Below are 17,533 nucleotides of genomic sequence, written 5' to 3'. Positions count from 1 at the left end.
CTGGGAGAGTATAATATAACAATAAACAGATACATTCCCTGCCCACAGTGAGTTTACAGCCTAGAGGGGGAGACACTTGTCTGTTGGGTGACCTTGAGCAAGTAACATAACTTCTCTGTTTCTCAGTTACCTCATCTATAAAATGGGAATTAAATCCCCCTCTCTCTTACTTAGACTGTGAATCCCACGTGGAACTCGGAATATTTACACAACCTAAATATCTTGTATCTATTCCAATGCTTAGTACAGTGCATAGTACTTAATAAGCACTTAACAAGTACCCTTAAGAAAAAAATGTTTGACCAGACCCTTGACTGCAAGCTAAGAAGCAGAGGACCTGGATTCTAATCCTGGCTCAACCACTTCCCTCCTGTGTGACCTTAGACAAGTCATTTACCTTCTCTGGGTCTCAGTTTCCACATCTGAAAAATGGGGATTCAATACCCCAGCCCCACAGCACTTATGTACACATCTGTAATTCATTTAGTTATTTATATTAATGTTTGTCTTCCTCTCAGCGTTGCACCTGGAGAGTTTCCAGTACTCTACCAGTCTCGACTATGGGAGGGAGAGTCAAACAGAGGCCTAGCCATTCCATTCCTAGCTTGGGCAGTGGCTAGGGAGTGGAAGGCCATCTGCTACAAGTCAAAACTCACCTGTGATGGGCAGCAGCGGCACGGGAGAGAGTCGAGGGCAGAGACTCAAGTTTACAGCATGGAAGGAGTCAGTGGTAAACCACTTCTATATTTTTACTAAGAAAACTCTATGGATCCACTACCAGAATGATTGCTAATGGAGGTGGAGTGTTCTGGGAGAGATGTGTCCATGGCATTGCTATGGGTCAGAGATGACAACAGTATAAGACAAGACACATCCCTGTTCTCTGGGGTTTGGGGAACCTTTCTAGATGCCCCCAAGAAGACGGAGCCCCACGCATCACGAGTTCCCAAGCCTCTGCTACTTTTCCCCACCCAGCCTGGGACAGGCTTGTCCCTCTCCCCGAAACTTGGCATTTCCTTTAGCCAGTCCCTGGTCGGCCAACCACGGTGCATCTCTGAGGCAGTTTCAAGTTCTTAACATTCTTCGTCTTTCCTCTTTTATTTCATTTCCCTCATCCGTCAACCACAAGGGGAGGTCAACAAGCAATCACCGAGCAACAACAGAGCCCAGAGCTCTGCACCGTGCCAGGAGGCTGCTCAGTTCCGAGCCATCGCCGCCCAGCAGGTGACCCCGGAGCTCGCGGGGCCCCTGCCTTCTCATGGAGCCAGTTAGAACAAAAGGGCAGGTCCGCCCTGGGGCCGTGCCAGCTTCCCCAATCCCCTGTCCGGGCTGACCCAGGTATTTCTGACAGTTGCTGTGACATATGGTAGGCTTGCCGGTTAGACCATTGGTTGGCCTCCAATGGCGTCCTGGTCCCACTCCAAGCATCCCTCTGTCCCTGTGCCCAGGAGGCAGTCCTTTTCCCATTCTGGGAAGCTCTCTCCTATTTCTTAGACCTTTGTCTCCCACTGGAAACTCTCCCACAAAGTACGCAAGAGCGGCACCCACGTGCGCACACACAAAAAAAAAGAGAAAAAAGTTCACAAGGAAGGTCAGTAAGAACAAACCTGAGAAGGGAAATGAGACCTGGAGGCTCCCCACCCTGAAACCATTGCTGGGGACAGGGGTACACATTTGTCCCATGGGGCTTACCCTGCGTGAGGCAGGGGGATGGACCCTGAGGGATGGGGGTGTCCCCGGGGGGAGTGCTGGGGAGGGCACCCTCACCACTGCAGGGTGTAGGCTGACACCAGAGCCAGAGACTGGAGGTGGGGCAGCCTTACTGGTGTGAGTGGGCATTGGGACAATCTGTATGGAGGTAATGGGGGGGCCAAGGCGTTGGGGCATTAATTGCCAGGACTCCAAGGGCCCTGGGTGCAAGAGACTCGTCACTGCTCCGGGTTTAATACCATAGCATAAGCACACTGGCTTCTCCTGGGAGGCAGAAGAGGCCCTATCTTGGGTCCTCACCTCTTCCGGCCCCTCCCACAAGCTAAAGCCTGCCAGGTTTCCCCATGCTTTTATTCTGGGCAACAGCATGGAGCTCTGCGGTTCTTGCCCGGTCACTTCCAGACCCCACTCTGCCATCCACTGCCAACCCCCCTCAGAGAGGAATCTAGCAGCTGGTCCTGGGCCTCTAAAAACCATATCATACAGTCTAGAGGCTAGAGGGACCCAGAAAGCCTCCTGGTCCAACCCAGCCACTGAGACTCTATGCCACCCACAGAGAGATTCTACAGACTCTGTTGCTCATTCCATGGGAGATGTAAGATGATATCCCTCTGGTCATCCCAAGCCTCCCAGGACAGACTGCCCAATCCCCTGGACATTGGCCCAAATTTCTCATGGCTAAACTCTGACCCTAACTCAAATCCAATCAATCAATCAGTATTTATGGAGTGTCTACTGGGGCAGAATATAGCTCTCAATCAATCGATGGTATATCAGTCGAGGGTGTTTGTCGAGTGCTTATTATGGGCAAAGCACGATTCTAAGGTAAAGAAACAATGTGGCCTAGTGGATAGAGCCACAGGCCAGGGAATCAGAAGGACATGGTTTCTAATTCTGACTCTGCCACTTGTCTGCTGTGGGATCTTGGGCAAGCTATTTCAATTCTCTAAGGCTCAGTTCCCTCATCTGTAAAATGGGGATTAAGACTGTGAGCCCCATGTGGGACAGGGACTGTGTCTTAACCCGATTACCTTGTATCTATCCTAGCGCTTAGTACACACTGGCACATAGTAAGCACTTAACAAATACTACAATTATTATTAATTGTTCCCTACCTCTAATCGTTATATACATAACTGTTCCCTACCTATAATCAACTTACAGTCTGGAGAATGAGCACCTACCATGCGCAGCGTACTCTACTAAGTACTTGGGAGAGTACCGTACAACACAGTTGGTAGACAGGTTCCTTGCCCACGAGCTTAGTTTCTAGATGGGGAGACAGACATCCACATAAATAAAAAAAATACGGATATGTACATAAGTGTCGTGGAGCTGAGGGAGGGGTGAATAAAGGATGCAAATCCACATGCAAAGATGATAGGGAAAGGAGTGGGAGAAGAGGAATTAAAGTCTTAGTCAGGAAAGGCCTCTTGGATGACATGTGGCTTTAATAAGGTTTTGAAGGTGGTGAGAGAGATCATCTGTTGGATTTGAAAATGGAGGGTGTTCCAGGCCAGAGGCAGGATGTGGCTGAGAGGTTGGTGGTGAGATAGGCGAGACTGGGGTTCAGGGAATAAGTTGGTATTGGAAGAGTGATGGGTGCAGGCTGGGTTGTAGTAAAAAAAAAACAGTGAGTTAAGGAAGGAAGGGGCAAGGTGATTGAGTGCTTTAAAGTCAATGGTAAGGAGTTTCTGTTTGATGCAGTGGTGGAGGGGCAACCACTGGAGGCTCTTGAAAAGTGGAGAAAGATATACTGAACAGTTCTGTGGAAAAATGATCCGTGCAGTGAAGTTTCGACTGGAGTGGGGAGAGACAGGAGGCTGGAAGGCAAGGAGGCTGATGCAGGAGATCAAGGCAGGATAGGATAAATGCGTGGATATACATGGTAGCAGTTTGGGTGGAGAGGAAGGAGTGAATTTTAGTGATGCTATGAAGGTTGAATGGACAGGATTTGGTCATAAATTGAATATACGGATAAAATGAGAGAGTTGACTCGAGGATAATGACAAGGTTACGGGCTTGTGAGACAGGGAGGATGGCGGTACTATCTATCCCAACTCTGCCACTTGTCAGCTGTGTGACTGTGGGCAAGTCACTTAACTTCTCTGTGCCTCAGTTACCTCATCTATAAAAATGGGGATTAAGACTGTGAGCCTCACGTGGGACAACCTGATTCTCCTGTATCTCCCCCAGTGCTTAGAACAGTGCTCTGCACCTAGTAAGCGCTTAACAAATACCAACATCATTACTATTATTATTATTATTCTTATAATTACAGTGATGGGAAAGTCATAAGGAAGACAGGTGGGATGATAAGTTCTGTTTTGGGCATGTTGAGCTTGAGATGTCTGTGGGAAATCCAAGTAGAGATGTCTTGAAGGCAGGAGGGAGTACAAGACTGCAGAGAAGAAGAGAGATCAGAGCTGGATATAAAGATTTGGGATACATCCTCAGAGATATGATAGGTGAAGCCATGGGAGCAGATGATTTCTCCGGGGGAGTGAGTGTAGATGGAGAATAGAAGAGGACCTAGAACTGAGGCCTGAGGATCTCCCACAACTAGGGGTTGAAAAGCAGAGTTCTTTGGATGTGTATTTTCAGTTCAGTCTCACTCCTGTTCAATTACTGTGTCTCCTCCAGTTCTATGATTTTGGTTTCCCCAGTTCTATGATTGTCTCTTCTCCAGGTCTCTGATTGGGTCCCCTCATGTGTCACACCAGTTCCCTGATTTTCTCAGGCCCCAATATGAATTTCCCCCACATTTCATAGTGGCCAAGCAGTTGAGGAAGTGAAAGGCAGAAACTATTATTAAATGAGAAGTAGGGAAGATTTCCTACTACAACCCAACATACACACTTTGCTTCCCTAATGCCAATCTACTCACTGTGCCTCGATCTTATCTATCTTGCCGCCAACCTCTCGTCCATGTCCTGCCTCTCGCCTGGAACATATTCTTCCCACCTTCAAAGCCTTACTAAAAGCACATCTCCTCCAAGAGGTCTTCCCCATCTAAGCCCTCGTTTCCTCTTCTCCCACTCTTTTCTGTATTGCCTTTGCACTAGGATTTGCACCCTTAATTCACTCTTTCCTCAGCCCCACGACAGTTACGTACGTATCCGTAATTTATTCATTTTAATGTCTGTATCTTCCTCTAGCCTGTAAGCTTGTTGTGTGCAAGGAATGTTTCTATCAATTCTGTTACATCATATTCTCCCAAGTGCTTAGTACAGTGCTCTGCACACAGTAAGTTCTCAATAAATACAACTGATTGGAAGGTAATCCAGCATGGAGGATCTAACTGCAAAGTAGGAAGTGGAGGGGGAGGAAAAAAAATGAACCCTGAAAAGCCAGCTGCAGCTCTATTTAGGTCAGGTGTGTGGTAAACGAGCGTCACAGGCAACCAGCATGAAGGGTGTAGCCCTGATACCCCTGAGAGGTACTTGGTTCTGCTCTTAAAGGAAGGGGTCTTTATCTTGTGAGCTATGCATGATTAGCGCTGTTTTTTTAATGGTATCTGTTCAGTGCTTACTCCGTGCCACACACTGTACTGAGCAAGGCTTGAGAAAGCTGCCCACGTAGTCCCACAGAAGCTATAGAAGCAGTGAAGCTTAGTGGATAAGGCACAGGCCTGGGAGTCAGAAGGGGCTGCATTCTAATCCTGGCTCTAGCACTTGTCTACTGTGTAACCTTGGGCAAATCATTTAACTTCTCTGGGCCTCAGTTGCCCCATCTGTAAAATGGGGATTAAGACTGTGAGCCCAATAGGGGACACGGTCTGTATCCAACCTGATTAGCTTGTATCTATCCCACTGCTTACTACAGAGCCTGGCATTACACTCTAGACAATAAGCTCGTTTTGGGCAGGGAATGCATCCACTAATTCAGTGATAATATACTCTCCCAAGCATTTAATACAGTGCTCTGAACATAGTAAGCACTCAGTAAAAAGCACTGCTTGATTGATTAATCCTCATTTTGCAGATGAGGTAACAGAAAAGTTAAGTGACTTGCCCATGGTTACACAGCAGACAAGAGCCATAGCAGGGACTGGAACCCAGGTCTTCCTAACTTCCAGGTCCATGCTTTATCTAGCCAGACCATGCTGCTTCTCGTCACTTGCCTATGTGACCTCGGGCCAATCACTTAACTTCTCTGTGCCTCGGTTTTCTAATCTGTAAAATGAGGATTAAGACTGTGAGCCCCATGTGGAATGGGGACTGTGTCCAACCTGATTACCCGTGTCTGCCCAGCCCTTCTAATGCAATAATAATAATGATGATGGTGATGTCTTTGATGATAATAAACATAGCTCTCATAGGCTCAGATGGTAGAACGGCTGCCTGGGAGAAAAAAAGAGGGGCTGGACTGGAGGGGGAACCTTTGGTAATTTTGTTGAAGTGTACTTTCCCAAGCGCTTAGTACAGTGTTCTGCAAACAATGTGCTCAATAAATTCCTCTGATTGATTGATTGAGAGAGACTGGACTGGCAGTTGGTGTCCTGCGATGAAGCTAGGATTGGCCACTAGAGGGGGGTATTAGATCGGTCTTGTAGCCCCCCGGTAGCCCCTCATTTATTGGGACCAAAATCCAGGGGTCTCTTAGAAGGCCTCTCTTGCATCCTTACCATGTCCGCGTTTAGGAAGATTCGCATTGCATCACTCACCCCGTGCGTAGCATCACGCTCTTCTTGCATGGAATCCTTTCTCCCCTCGACCTGTCTCTGTAACACATGGATGAAACCCACCGTTCAGAGCAGACAAGGGAAGGAAACCCCCTACACGCAGCAGCTGAAAGCTGCAACCGCTCTCTTCCTTCCTGCCCGGCCTATTAATGGGCCATGGCCTGTTGTTGGTCCAACTCAAAGAGCGTTGCACTGGGAATCAGGAGACCTGTGTTCTGGTCCCGGTTCTGCCTGGAGCTGACCAACGGGGCTGGGGACCAACCATGCCCTTCCCAAAGTCTCTGCCCTGCGGCTCGCACGGCCACCCGACTCCCACCACCACAGAAGGGAGCACAGCTGGAGACGATTAAAGAGTATGAGTGGGGGTTGCACCAGCCATTGATTGGATAATCAATTTCCTCATGTCCCAGGGCCCAAGCTCCTCCCGACTTCCTGAATGGAGACTCCATGATCATCATTATTATTATTATGTTGGTATTTGTTAAGCGCTTACTATGTGCCGAGCACTGTTCTAAGCGCTGGGGTAGACACAGGGGAATCAGGTTGTCCCACGTGGGGCTCACAGTCTTAATCCCCATTTTACAGATGAGGGAACTGAGGCACAGAGAAGTTAAGTGACTTGCCCACAGTCACACAGCCGACAAGTGGCAGAGCTGGGATTCGAACTCATGAGCCCTGACTCCAAAGTCCATGCTCTTTCCACTGAGCCACGCTGGTTCTTCATCATCATCCAGGAAAGGAAGGCTTCAGCTGTCCTGGGAGGGGAGGATGGAGAAGGAGAGGGCCACGACAGTGGATCATGGATGAGATGAGGTTGAACAGGGCTTGGTTTAGGGATCCGGGAAACAAAAACTCAAAGCTCCGATAGAGAAGATCTCCACTGCCCTGCTCCCCCCACCCACTTTCTACCTGAGTGGAGATGGGAGAAGGAGGGGTTCCAGCAACTGTACACAGTGGGCCCTGGCCCTCGTGCCCCCAGTTAATTCTCAGAGATCAAATGACTATGAACTCTGTGGAGCCTGGGACCTGCCCCATTCTCTCATTGTGACCCAATCAGTTTCGGTTTTTGTATGGTATTTGTTAAGGACTTACTCTGTGCCAGGCATTGTACTAAGTCCTAGAGTAGATACAAGATGAGGTTGGCCACAGTCCGTGTACCACATGGGGCTCACAGTATTAATCCCCATTTTGCAGATGAGTTAACCAAGGCATAGGGAAGTTAAGTAACTTGCCCGCAGTCACATAACAAACAAGTGGCAATCAGGATTAGAACCCTGATCCTCTGTCTCCCAGGCCCATGCCCTTTGTCCCTGGTGGGTTTGTAGATTGGGGAGAGGGGAGCAGTGGGAACAGAACGTACCTGAAAAGATGGAATCACAACAGTCCTGAGGATTAGAACATTTATCTTTTATTACACCTCAGTTCCTCAGGAATACAGGGGAAAATTGAAAATACGCACAGGCAAGCTTGCTCCATCCCTGCCCCAGGCTCATTGCTCCTCTAACTGCATAAAGCCAGGGACTCTCACTGTTCACCCCTGCACCTGCTCCCCAGGACCAGTCCTAGCAATGACCTTGGAGGGAGACTCTCTGCCTAACCCATTCATCCTGTCTTCCCTCTGGGGACCAGGAGCCAGGAAGCCCTGTGTCCTGAGATCCAGATCTGCTTGGGCTGCTCTGCCTTTGGGAATCTCTTCCCAGCCTCTAATTTTCTAGGGAAGGAAGGAGTTCTTGGGAAGAGGAGGCAAGGGCAGGGTGGTCTACAGGCTCGGTGGCCCAGAGGATGGTTAATCCAGGGCCTGGGTAGCCCACAGGCTGGATGGACTATAGGCTGGGGCACCTGTTTTCAACCTCCAGTGGGTGGGAGCTCTCTGGGAGCTGGGCAGCTGTGGACTGGACCGGAGCCTCTCTCTTTCAACCCCATGGCAGGGTCCCATTTCTGGGCTACTCCTTCACTCCTGAGCCAACCTTCCCCAGAGCCATGTGCACAGCAGGTGACACATTCTCTGGTAGAGCGGGCACTCTCCCAGCTGAGCCTGATTCTTTTTGGTTCTATCCAAGCATTTCTCTGGAGAACTAATGGAAACTCCCACATGACAATTCCCTTTTGTTCTACAAGCTCCAGGGCAAGTGGGTGGCACCCCCTCGGCTCCGGGCCCAGGGCAGATTCCACATTTGCCATATCCTGGCTGTGGGGCACTGAAAGCAACAATGACCCGGCGAACCCCCGGAGACACACCCATTTTCCTTCCTAGGGGCCGGATTCGGGCTCCTCTGCTTCATTTCCTATGGGGCCCCAGGGACCAAATCAACAACTTCCTGCAGGCAGCCCTGCACTCCCTCCCTGGCAGTTAGTTGTCGGTAGCTCCCACTAGGGTGGAAGCCAGTTTTTAGGGGGGACAGGAAGGACCTGGGTGTGACCCTGTCAAGTCAGAAGTCCTCCTGAAGGCAAGCTGCGTGCAGGAGAGGTTGCCTCTCGGAGAAGCAGGACTCAGTAGCACGTGGAGGCTGGTCAGGACACACAGACCCATCCAGCAGCCCGGGTGGCAGGTTCAGTTCGGGCAGGACATGGGACGCCTGGTTGGATTCAAGGCAGTCTCTTGCTGCATGGGTCCTGGTCCGCGGAGGGATCCCCTCTTCTCTTCTGAGAGTTGTTTTTCCTCCTCCTCTTCTTCTTCCTCCTCCTCCTCTTCCTCCTCCTCCTCCTCTTCCTCCTCCTCCTCACCCTCACTGGCTGAGTCCTCATAGAGGTTAATGGTAGCCTGAACAGGGAAATTCTCTAGAAGTTTCTCCCCTTCACTGTACAAGTAGTCAAAAGACTGGGATTTGGGCCAGAAGAGTCTGCAGAGGAAATAAACAAGCCTGTGTCATCGCTTCCGAGCAAGCAGGTGTGCACCGTTTGTGCCAAGGGGCTTGAGCAGTGGCCCCTGCATCCTTAGCCTGCGTACTCTTACTCAGAGGACCGCCTCCCCAAAACGAGGGAGGAGTCCTTGGGTGTGGGGCAGCCTGCTGAAGACCAAAAGTGGTAGAGGGAGTGTGGAGCAAAGCTAAGCTCCAGGGCCCAGCCCAGCCCTGCCAGGAAACTAAGCTCAAGTGGCCACAAGGGTTGGGGCTAGGGAAAGGACTGGACATCTGACAAGGCTGTGACCACGTGACCCTCAGTACTAACACACCAGATAACCCCTATCTCTCTCCTTGTATGTCTGTGATGTGCGTTTTCAAGTATAGGTGCGCGCATTGGTGTGCAAACATCTGGTATCTTTATCTTCTCTCTCTCTCGTGAAGTCTGGGCCTTCCTCTCTTGTGGCAATCAAGGAGCATTAACCAGTAATCATCAGCTGGTGGTCCCCTGGTCAGTTCCTCCTGAGCACTGCCCTCTGAGAACTCCAAGGAACATCAGCTAGGGTCTACTTTGTACAGAATACAAACTCTGGGGATCGAGATCAAGACTCAGGTTGGGGTCCAGACCAGGACCCACACCGGGATCTAGTCCAGAACTCAGCCGGGGTCCCAGACCGGGACGAGACCAGGACCCAGGTCGAGACCCAAACCGAGACTCAGGCTGAGGCCCAGACCAGGACCCAAACCGGGATCTAGGCCAAGACCCAGGCTGGCACACAGGCCAGTACCCAGACTGGGATCTAGGCCAAGACCCAGGCCGGCATGCAGGCCAGTACCCAGACCAAGAATCGGGCTAGGGCCCAGACAATGACCCGAACCGGGAACTAGGCCCTGGACCCAGGCCAGAACCCAGGCCAGGAACCAAACTTGGATGCAGACTGGGACCAGACCAGGACCCAGGCCAGGTCGCAAACTGAGACCCAGACTAAGCTCCTCTTACCTCTCTGGCCGGTCATTCTCGGTCTCCTTCGCTGGCGCCTCCTCCCCCTCCCAACCTTTAACTGTTGGAGTTCCTCAAGGGTCAGTTCTCGGCCCTCTTCTGTTCTCCATTTACACTCACTCCCTCGGTGAACTCATTCGCTCTCACGGCTTCGACTACCATCTCTACGCAGATGACACGCAGATCTACATCTCCGCCCCTGTCCTCTCCCCCTCCCTTCAGGCTCGCATCTCTTCCCGCCTCCGGGACGTCTCCACCTGGATGTCGCCCGCCACCTAAAACTCAACATGAGCAAGACTGAGCTCCTCATCTTCCCTCCCAAACCCGGTCCTCTCCCAGACTTCTCTATCACCGGGGATGGCACGACCGTCCTTCCCGTCTCTCGGGCCCGCGATCTCGGTGTCATCCTTGACTCGTCTCTCTCGTTCACCCCACGCATCCTATCCGTTACCGAGACCTGCCGGTTTCACCTTTACAATATCGCCAAGATCCGCCCTTTCCTCTCCACCCAAATGGCTACCTTACCGCTACGGGCTCTGGTTATATCCCGGCTAGACTACTGTGTCAGCCTTCTCTCTGATCTCCCTTCCTCCTCTCTCGCCCCGCTCCAGTCTATTCTTCACTCCGCTGCCCGGCTCATCTTCCCGCAGAAACGATCTGGGCATGTCACTCCCCTTCTTAAACAACTCCAGTGGTTGCCTATCGACCTCCGCTCCAAACCAAAACTCCTCACTCTAGGCTTCGAGGCTCTCCATCACCTTGCCCCTTCCTACCTCTCCTCCCTTCTCTCTTTCTACCGCCCACCCCGCACGCTCCGCTCCTCCGCCGCCCACCTCCTCGCCGTCCCTCGGTCTCGCCCATCCCGCCGTCGACCCCCGGGCCACGTCCTCCCGCGGTCCCGGAACGCCCTCCCTCCTCACCTCCGCCAAACTGATTCCCTTCCCCTCTTCGAAACCCTACTTAAAACTCACCTCCTCCAAGAGGCCTTCCCAGACTGAGCTCCTCTTCTCCCTCTACTCCCTCTACCACCCCCCCTTCACCTCTCCGCAGCTTAACCCTCTTTTCCCCCTATTTCCCTCTGCTCCTCCTCTTCTCCCTCCCCATCTCCTCAGCACTGTACTCGTCCGCTCAACTGTATATATTTTCATCACCCTATTTATTTTGTTAATGAAATGTACATCGCCTCGATTCTATTTAGTCGCCATCGGTTTTTACGAGATGTTCTTCCCCTCGACTCTATTTATTGCCATCGTTCTTGTCTGTCCGTCTCCCCCGATTAGACCGTAAGCCCATCAAACGGCAGGGACTGTCTCTATCTGTTGCCGACTTGTTCATTCCAAGTGCTTAGTACAGTGCTCTGCACATAGTAAGCACTCAATAAATACTTTTGAATGAATGAATGAACAAGAACTGGACCCAGGCCGGGATCCAGTCCTGAACCCAGGCCGGGATCTGCCGACCAGTGACAAACTGGGGTGTGATACCAGTGTAATGCAGGAGAGGTTCGAGAAACAATACCTGACAGGATGGTGGAACATCATGACTGCCTTGCTGCCCTCCTCCGCTGGCTCCCCTCCAGAAGCCTGTCCACAGAAAACTTGAGCATGTTAACCCTGAAGCCAGAGACTGGGCCTTCTCCTCCTTCAGCTCCTCCCTCAGTCCCACTCCCCTTCTCCTCCCAACCCCACCCCCAGCCTGCCCATTTGGCAGGACCTCTTGGGGTCTCTGCTGTAGAATGGGTGAAGTCCATTCACTTGGGCAGATCCCTTCACTTTTCTGTGTCTCAGTTACCTCATTTGTAAAACGGGGATTGAGACTAATAATAATAATAATAATGTTGGTATTTGTTAAGCGCTTACTATGTGCCGAGCACTGTTCTAAGCGCTGGGGTAGACATAGGGGAATCAGGTTGTCCCACGTGGGGCTCACAGTCTTGATCCCCATTTTACAGATGAGGGAACTGAGGCACAGAGAAGTTAAGTGACTTGCCCACAGTCACACAGCCGACAAGTGGCAGAGCTGGGATTCGAACTCATGAGCCCTGACTCCAAAGCCCGTGCTCTTTCCATTGAGCCACGCTGCTTCTCCGAGGTAACTGAGGCACAGAGAAGTTAAGTGACTTGCCCACAGTCACACAGCTGACAAGTGGCAGAGCTGGGATTTGAACCCATGACCTCTGACTCCAAAGCCCGTGCTCTTTCCACTGAGCCACGCTGAGCACCACGTGAGACAGGGACTGTGTCCAACCCGATTTGCTTGTTTCCACCCCAGTGCTTAGTACAGTGCGTGGCACACAGTAAGCACTTAACAAGTACATTATTATCTTGCTTTCCAGCTCCCTTTATTTCCACCCACCCCCCAACCCAGGGGACTGCCCCTGGTACAGGGGTTTCAGTTTCGAAGGTGGGGGCAGCCAGGATCTGGGGAGACATCAGGGATTTTGGCCCCACCCTAAGGGGCCAATCATCCACACTGGAGAGAAGGATGGGTGCTGCTTCTCCCCAGCCCCTGCCTCCCCGGGGCCCTAGGTCCCTAATCACAATCAATCGATTTATCAATCGATGGTATTTATTGAGCCCTTACTGTACGCGGAGCACCATACTAAGTGCTTGGGAGAGTACAGTACGACAGAGCTGGTAGACACAGGTTGGGCCCGGTTTGTCCTGGAGTCCCCGGGGCTTCCCCAGGCCCAAGGAATAGCCATCTGGGGCCGGAAACCTCCCATCTTCCCAAGGGGCCTACTGCTGATGGTGACTTGAGACTACATCCACACCTGCGCGCGCGCGCACACACACACACACACACACACAAACATACACTACTTCTGCACCTCCAGTGGTTCCTTGATGCCCCCAGTTGCTCACTCCCCCTTTACAGCAGGAATGGAGAATGGGGGTAGAGTGCAAGGCTTTGTCCTGGATCTGGGAGACGGAAAGGGGACATTTCCTAGGCCCTAGGTGGGAGATGGGGCTTGGGTGGGATGACAGAGGAGAAAGATCTGGATTCTGGGAAAGGAGGCTCTCCCCCAGGGGAGGATCTTCTGCCCCAGCCCCAAGGAACCAGGGAAAACCAGTAGGTCTGGGCTGCCCCACTGGTGATGAGTCCTAGGTGGGGAAGTGCAGAGCAGAATTGTCAGATGATGAATAACCGTTGCCCATGTGGGGTTGGCCCCTTCAGCAAAGGCTGAGACTGGTCTGAAGGAGGAGCCTGTCGCTGCCCCTACCCTAGTCCCTCCCCTTGCCCCTGCACCAGTCCCTCTGCAGGGAGCGAGGTGGGGGAGACCTTCTCTTTTGTCAAAACTACTTCACATGCCATTTCTTGCAGAAATCTTGCCCTGCCCTGCTCCCACCAGTGATTCCCAGAGGTGTAGATAAGGAGGCAGCAGGAATTGCCTCTCCAAAACAGACATCCTGCTCATTTCCACCCCCAGCATACTTCAGGGTGGGGTCGGGTCTGGTTCTGTGTCTCTATTCAGTTGCCTCAGCCAATAATCTCTTTAAGAATAGGAGATGTGCCTTTCTATGTTCTGAACAGCACACGAATGGGAATTTAAATAATGACGTGATCAGACTGGGGATACATAGGTGCTCAATAAATACCGTTGATTGATTGATTGACCGATAGTGATGACCGTCATAGGATTTTGGGGGTGGGTAGGGTCCGGAGAGGTCATCTTGGCCCTCCCTCAGGCTCCCGGCAAGTCCTGTGTGGACCACAGTTAAACGGAAACCATCAGAGTGCTTGGGACTTGTGGGGCCTTCCTATATTTTGTCTGAATTCCCAGTCACCAGACAGATAGAAAGCCTTGCAGGGGGCTTGAGGATGGTTCAGGCTGCTGTCACTCACCCAATCCGCCTTCCTCCTCTCTTGTCTCAAAGTGTCCTTGGTGGTGAGCATCCAGGGTCTCCAGAGGGGTGCACTGCTGCAGCAGATGAGAAAGGTGGGAGCATTATTTGGGCAAAGACTAGTTTGGGGATGGGACAGGAACCGGGAGAGCGGCAGTGGCCGACATCAGAATCCCTCTAGCCTTCTCAAACCAGCAACTGAGGGGGGAAATCCTCGGCTCTCCGGGCCTCTGTAAGGACCATGGCATTTACGAGCACTTACTATGCGCTGAGCTCTAGAAGTGGATGAAAGATAATCAAGAGGGTCAGAGGGCCTATCCCATATGGAGCAGCGTGGCTCAGTGGAAAGTGCACGGGCTTAGGAGTCAGAGGTTATGGGTTCTAATCCCGGCTCTTCCACCTGTCAGCTGTGTGACTTTGCTCAAGTCACTTGACTTCTGGGTGCCTCAGTTATCTCACCTGTGAAATGGGGATGAAGACTGTGAGCCTCATGTGGGACAACCTGATTACCCTGTATCTACCCTAGTGCTTAGAACAGTGCTCAGCACATAGTAAGCACTTAACAAATACCAACATTATGATTATATGGAGCTCACAATCTAAGAGGGAGAGGAGGGATCTTTTTTCCATTTTACAGATGAGGAAACTGAACACAGGAAGGTTAAGTACGTAGTCCAACATCGCCCATCTGGCCCGAAGCAGAAGTGGGAACAGGAGACCTAGGAACCAGTCCTGGCTTCCCACTTCCTCACTAGGGGTGGCCCTAGTTTTTCCATTCATCAGATGGGGAGAGTAATACCAGGACTTTGTATAACAAGAAAGCAAATCGCCTCTACTTCCCCAGTGCTTAGTACAGTGCATTGCATTGTCGGTGCTCAATAAATACCAGATATTCCATTCTACTTCCTTCCACCTCTCCCTGGGTCCACATTAGCCGAGAGGGGGGAGGGGATGGGGGTGGTGTCTCCAGGCCTCTGTACCTGAATCTAGGAAATTAATGAAACCACACTTGATTTACACCATGGAATATCTGCTCACTCCCTAGCTCTCTGATGGGTTGGAAAGGAGGGAGGGGAGAGGGAAAGGATGTGGTGGTGGGGTGTTTGGGCCCAGGAGAGTTTCAGAAGGGAACTGCTACCTAAATACCAAGGATTCTCATCTTCTCAGAAGTGAGACTGAAAACCACAACCAGGTTGGTGAGGAAGCCAAAGCTTTCTCTCCAAGCTGAAGGTTCCCCACTGACCTTCTGCTTTCTCAGCCCAGTCCTCCCTCCCCAGAGCCTCCCCAGCCCCTGCCCCCGACCCCCCCCCCCCACCCACTGCCCACTGCTGCTGTTCCTGCTGTCTCTGCTGGATGAGCCTCCGGCAGGGAAATGGGAGAAATGATTTCTGCTGCTGCTTACCTTCCGGGGACATCTGCTCCCTGAGCCCCGTGGTGGTGATCCTCGGGGTGGGGGAGGGGGACGTGCCAGCTAGATGGTAGAGTCAGGGGAGCTTGGGCAGGGGCAAAGGCAGCTTCCATGGTCTGAATGATGAAGGCAGGTCTGCAGGGTCTCCTGACTCTCTCTGTCCTTCCTCACATTCCTCCAGGCCTCCTGGGCGACCCTTTATAAACCCTCTGGCCTGGCAACTCATAAATAATTCAGGAACAGGGCAAGAGAGGGAGATGGGTGGGGGTGAGGGGGAGATGAGGAAAGCAGAATGAAGGAAGGGGGGAGCTGGGTTCAGGGTGTGAAATATGTCCCAGTTGAGTAAACAGAGAGTCTGGGGGAGGGTGAGATATTTTCTTCAACTCTGGGTGAGAAAGGAAAACAGAGAAGAGGCAAATTGGACACCATTTGTGAGAAACTCCCAGGGAGTGGAGAAGCTTTAAATCAGGAGGAGGGGAGACAATTAGGGTTGGGGTTGTGGGGAGTGATGGGAGAGGCTTTGGGAAGACTCACAGATTGGGTTGGGGCAGCTGCAGCAGCAGGAGCAGAGGGAGGGGCTATCATGTTTTAGCTTCAGGAGACAATGGCTCTGCCATGTGTTCCAGGTTTTCCTATAAGGATAAAGCCCTAAGATGGAAAGACTGAAAGGAATCTGGATAGGTCATCTGGGCCAGCCCCCAGTTGTCGGGCACCCAGGTTAGAGGGCACCAGGGATGGCAGGTCCCCAAATTCCCTTGGCTGCTAGTTCCAAGGTTCTACCACCCTGACCATCAAGAGCCTCTTTAATGACTTCTCCATCTTCTGTCATGGAACCCTTAAGGAGAGAGAGGGTGGGAGGTGGGCAGGAGAAGCCAGGGAGATGAGAGAAGGAAGAGGAGGGTGCTGGGGAAAAAAAAGACAATGGGCATGGAAATAAAGAAAGAAGGAGAAAGGCAGGGTGAGGGAGGTAGGGTAGGTTATGGGTTAGGGTTCGGTTAAAGATGGGGCTGGGAATAGAGGTAAGGTTAGGTTAGAGTTAAAATTAGAGATTAGGAGTTAGGATTAGAGGTTAGGAGTTATGATTAGAGGTTAGGGTTAGATTAGAGTTAGGGTTGGAGAAGGATTAGGTTAGAGTTAGGGTTAGAGATTATCTTTGCTTTTTTATGGTATTTGCTAAGTACTTACTATGTGCCAGGCATTGTACCGAATGCTGGGGTAGAAATAAGATAATCAAGTTGTATACAGTCCCTGTCCCACATAGGGATCACAGTCTTAATCCCCACTTTACAGATGAGGTAATTGAAGCTCAGAGAAGTTAAGTGACCTGCCCAAGGTCACACGTCAGATAAGTGGTTTGGAACTGGGATTCAAACCCAGGTCCTCTGACTCCCAGGCCTATGCTTTTTCTACTAGACCACACTGCTTCTAGGGTGAAGGAGATGGGATGAAGTTAGGGTTATAGTTAAGGTCATAGCTTTTAGGTTAGGGTGAGGACTAGGTAATCTCAAGAAAAATCCCTTCCTCAAGGCTCTGGACCCTCTTCCCAGAATGCGCATTATCTGGTTTCCAGGACCCAAGTGTTTCCATCCTCTCTACCGGGCCTAAAAGAGATTATTTTTGCAAATGCCAGGAGGTCGGTCTGGCCTGTCCCTGCCCCCTCTCTCTTCACCTCTGTGGGACCTCCTGTGCCTCTCTCTGTCCTTCCTGAACCAGGGCACCCTTTCGGGTCCCTCTTCCTCAGCCTCGCAGCCTCCTCTTTCCAGCCTCTAGAATGTTTTGAAAATAAGATTCTCCTGGCTAGGCCCTGCTTGTCCCAGCCACCCTACGCAGCTCCCTTCGCTCCTCTACTGCCAACCTTCTCACTGTGCCTCCATTTCATCTATCTCACCGCCGACCCCTAGCCCATGTCCTGCTCCTGCCCTCCAACATCCTCCCTCCTCTTATCCGACAGACAATTACTCTCCCCGACTTCAAAGCCTTATTGAGGGCACATTTCCTCCAAGAGGCCCTCCCAGACTAAGCCCTTTCTTTCCTCTTCTCCCACTC

General features: G+C 51.5%; 1 protein-coding gene and 1 non-coding gene across 3 annotated transcripts; one reads left to right on the top strand and one right to left on the bottom strand.

Moving 5' to 3' along the window:
- Nucleotides 1-508: 508 nt before the first annotated feature.
- LOC114813104 lies at nt 509-646 on the top strand. Its single transcript, XR_003760715.1, has one exon. It is a non-coding gene; the product is annotated as a small nucleolar RNA SNORA7 (small nucleolar RNA).
- Nucleotides 647-7,794: 7,148 nt separating this feature from the next.
- On the bottom strand, nt 7,795-16,032 carry RIPPLY1 (ripply transcriptional repressor 1). Of its 2 annotated transcripts, none has more exons than XM_029067081.2 (4): nt 15,482-16,032; nt 14,081-14,156; nt 11,753-11,817; nt 7,795-9,234 (listed from the first exon to the last, which is right to left on the bottom strand). In XM_029067081.2, exons 1-4 carry the CDS (start codon nt 15,598-15,600, stop codon nt 8,946-8,948), a joined length of 549 nt encoding a protein of 182 aa, XP_028922914.1. In that variant the 5' UTR covers nt 15,601-16,032; the 3' UTR covers nt 7,795-8,945. The 2 variants fall into 2 exon arrangements, with proteins under 2 accessions (XP_028922914.1, XP_028922915.1); XM_029067082.2 differs by having other exon boundaries at nt 14,081-14,153.
- Between the last annotated feature and the right edge of the window lie 1,501 nt (nt 16,033-17,533).

The sequence above is a fragment of the Ornithorhynchus anatinus genome, chromosome 6, assembly GCF_004115215.2.
Source record: "Ornithorhynchus anatinus isolate Pmale09 chromosome 6, mOrnAna1.pri.v4, whole genome shotgun sequence".
Taxonomy (NCBI): domain Eukaryota; kingdom Metazoa; phylum Chordata; class Mammalia; order Monotremata; family Ornithorhynchidae; genus Ornithorhynchus; species Ornithorhynchus anatinus.
The sequence above is the reverse complement of the archived record's forward strand: the minus strand, read 5'-3'. Positions and strand labels throughout refer to the sequence as shown.

Coding starts and splice junctions, on each gene's coding strand:
- RIPPLY1 (XM_029067081.2), bottom strand. CDS start 15,600: ATGGAAGCTGCCTTTGCCCCTGCCCAAGCTCCCCTGACTCTACCATCT. Junction 14,157..15,481: donor GGAGCAGATGTCCCCGGAAG/GTAAGCAGCAGC, acceptor CATCTGCTGCAG/CAGTGCACCCCTCTGGAGAC. Junction 11,818..14,080: donor AGAGGAGGAAGGCGGATTGG/GTGAGTGACAGC, acceptor TTCTGTGGACAG/GCTTCTGGAGGGGAGCCAGC.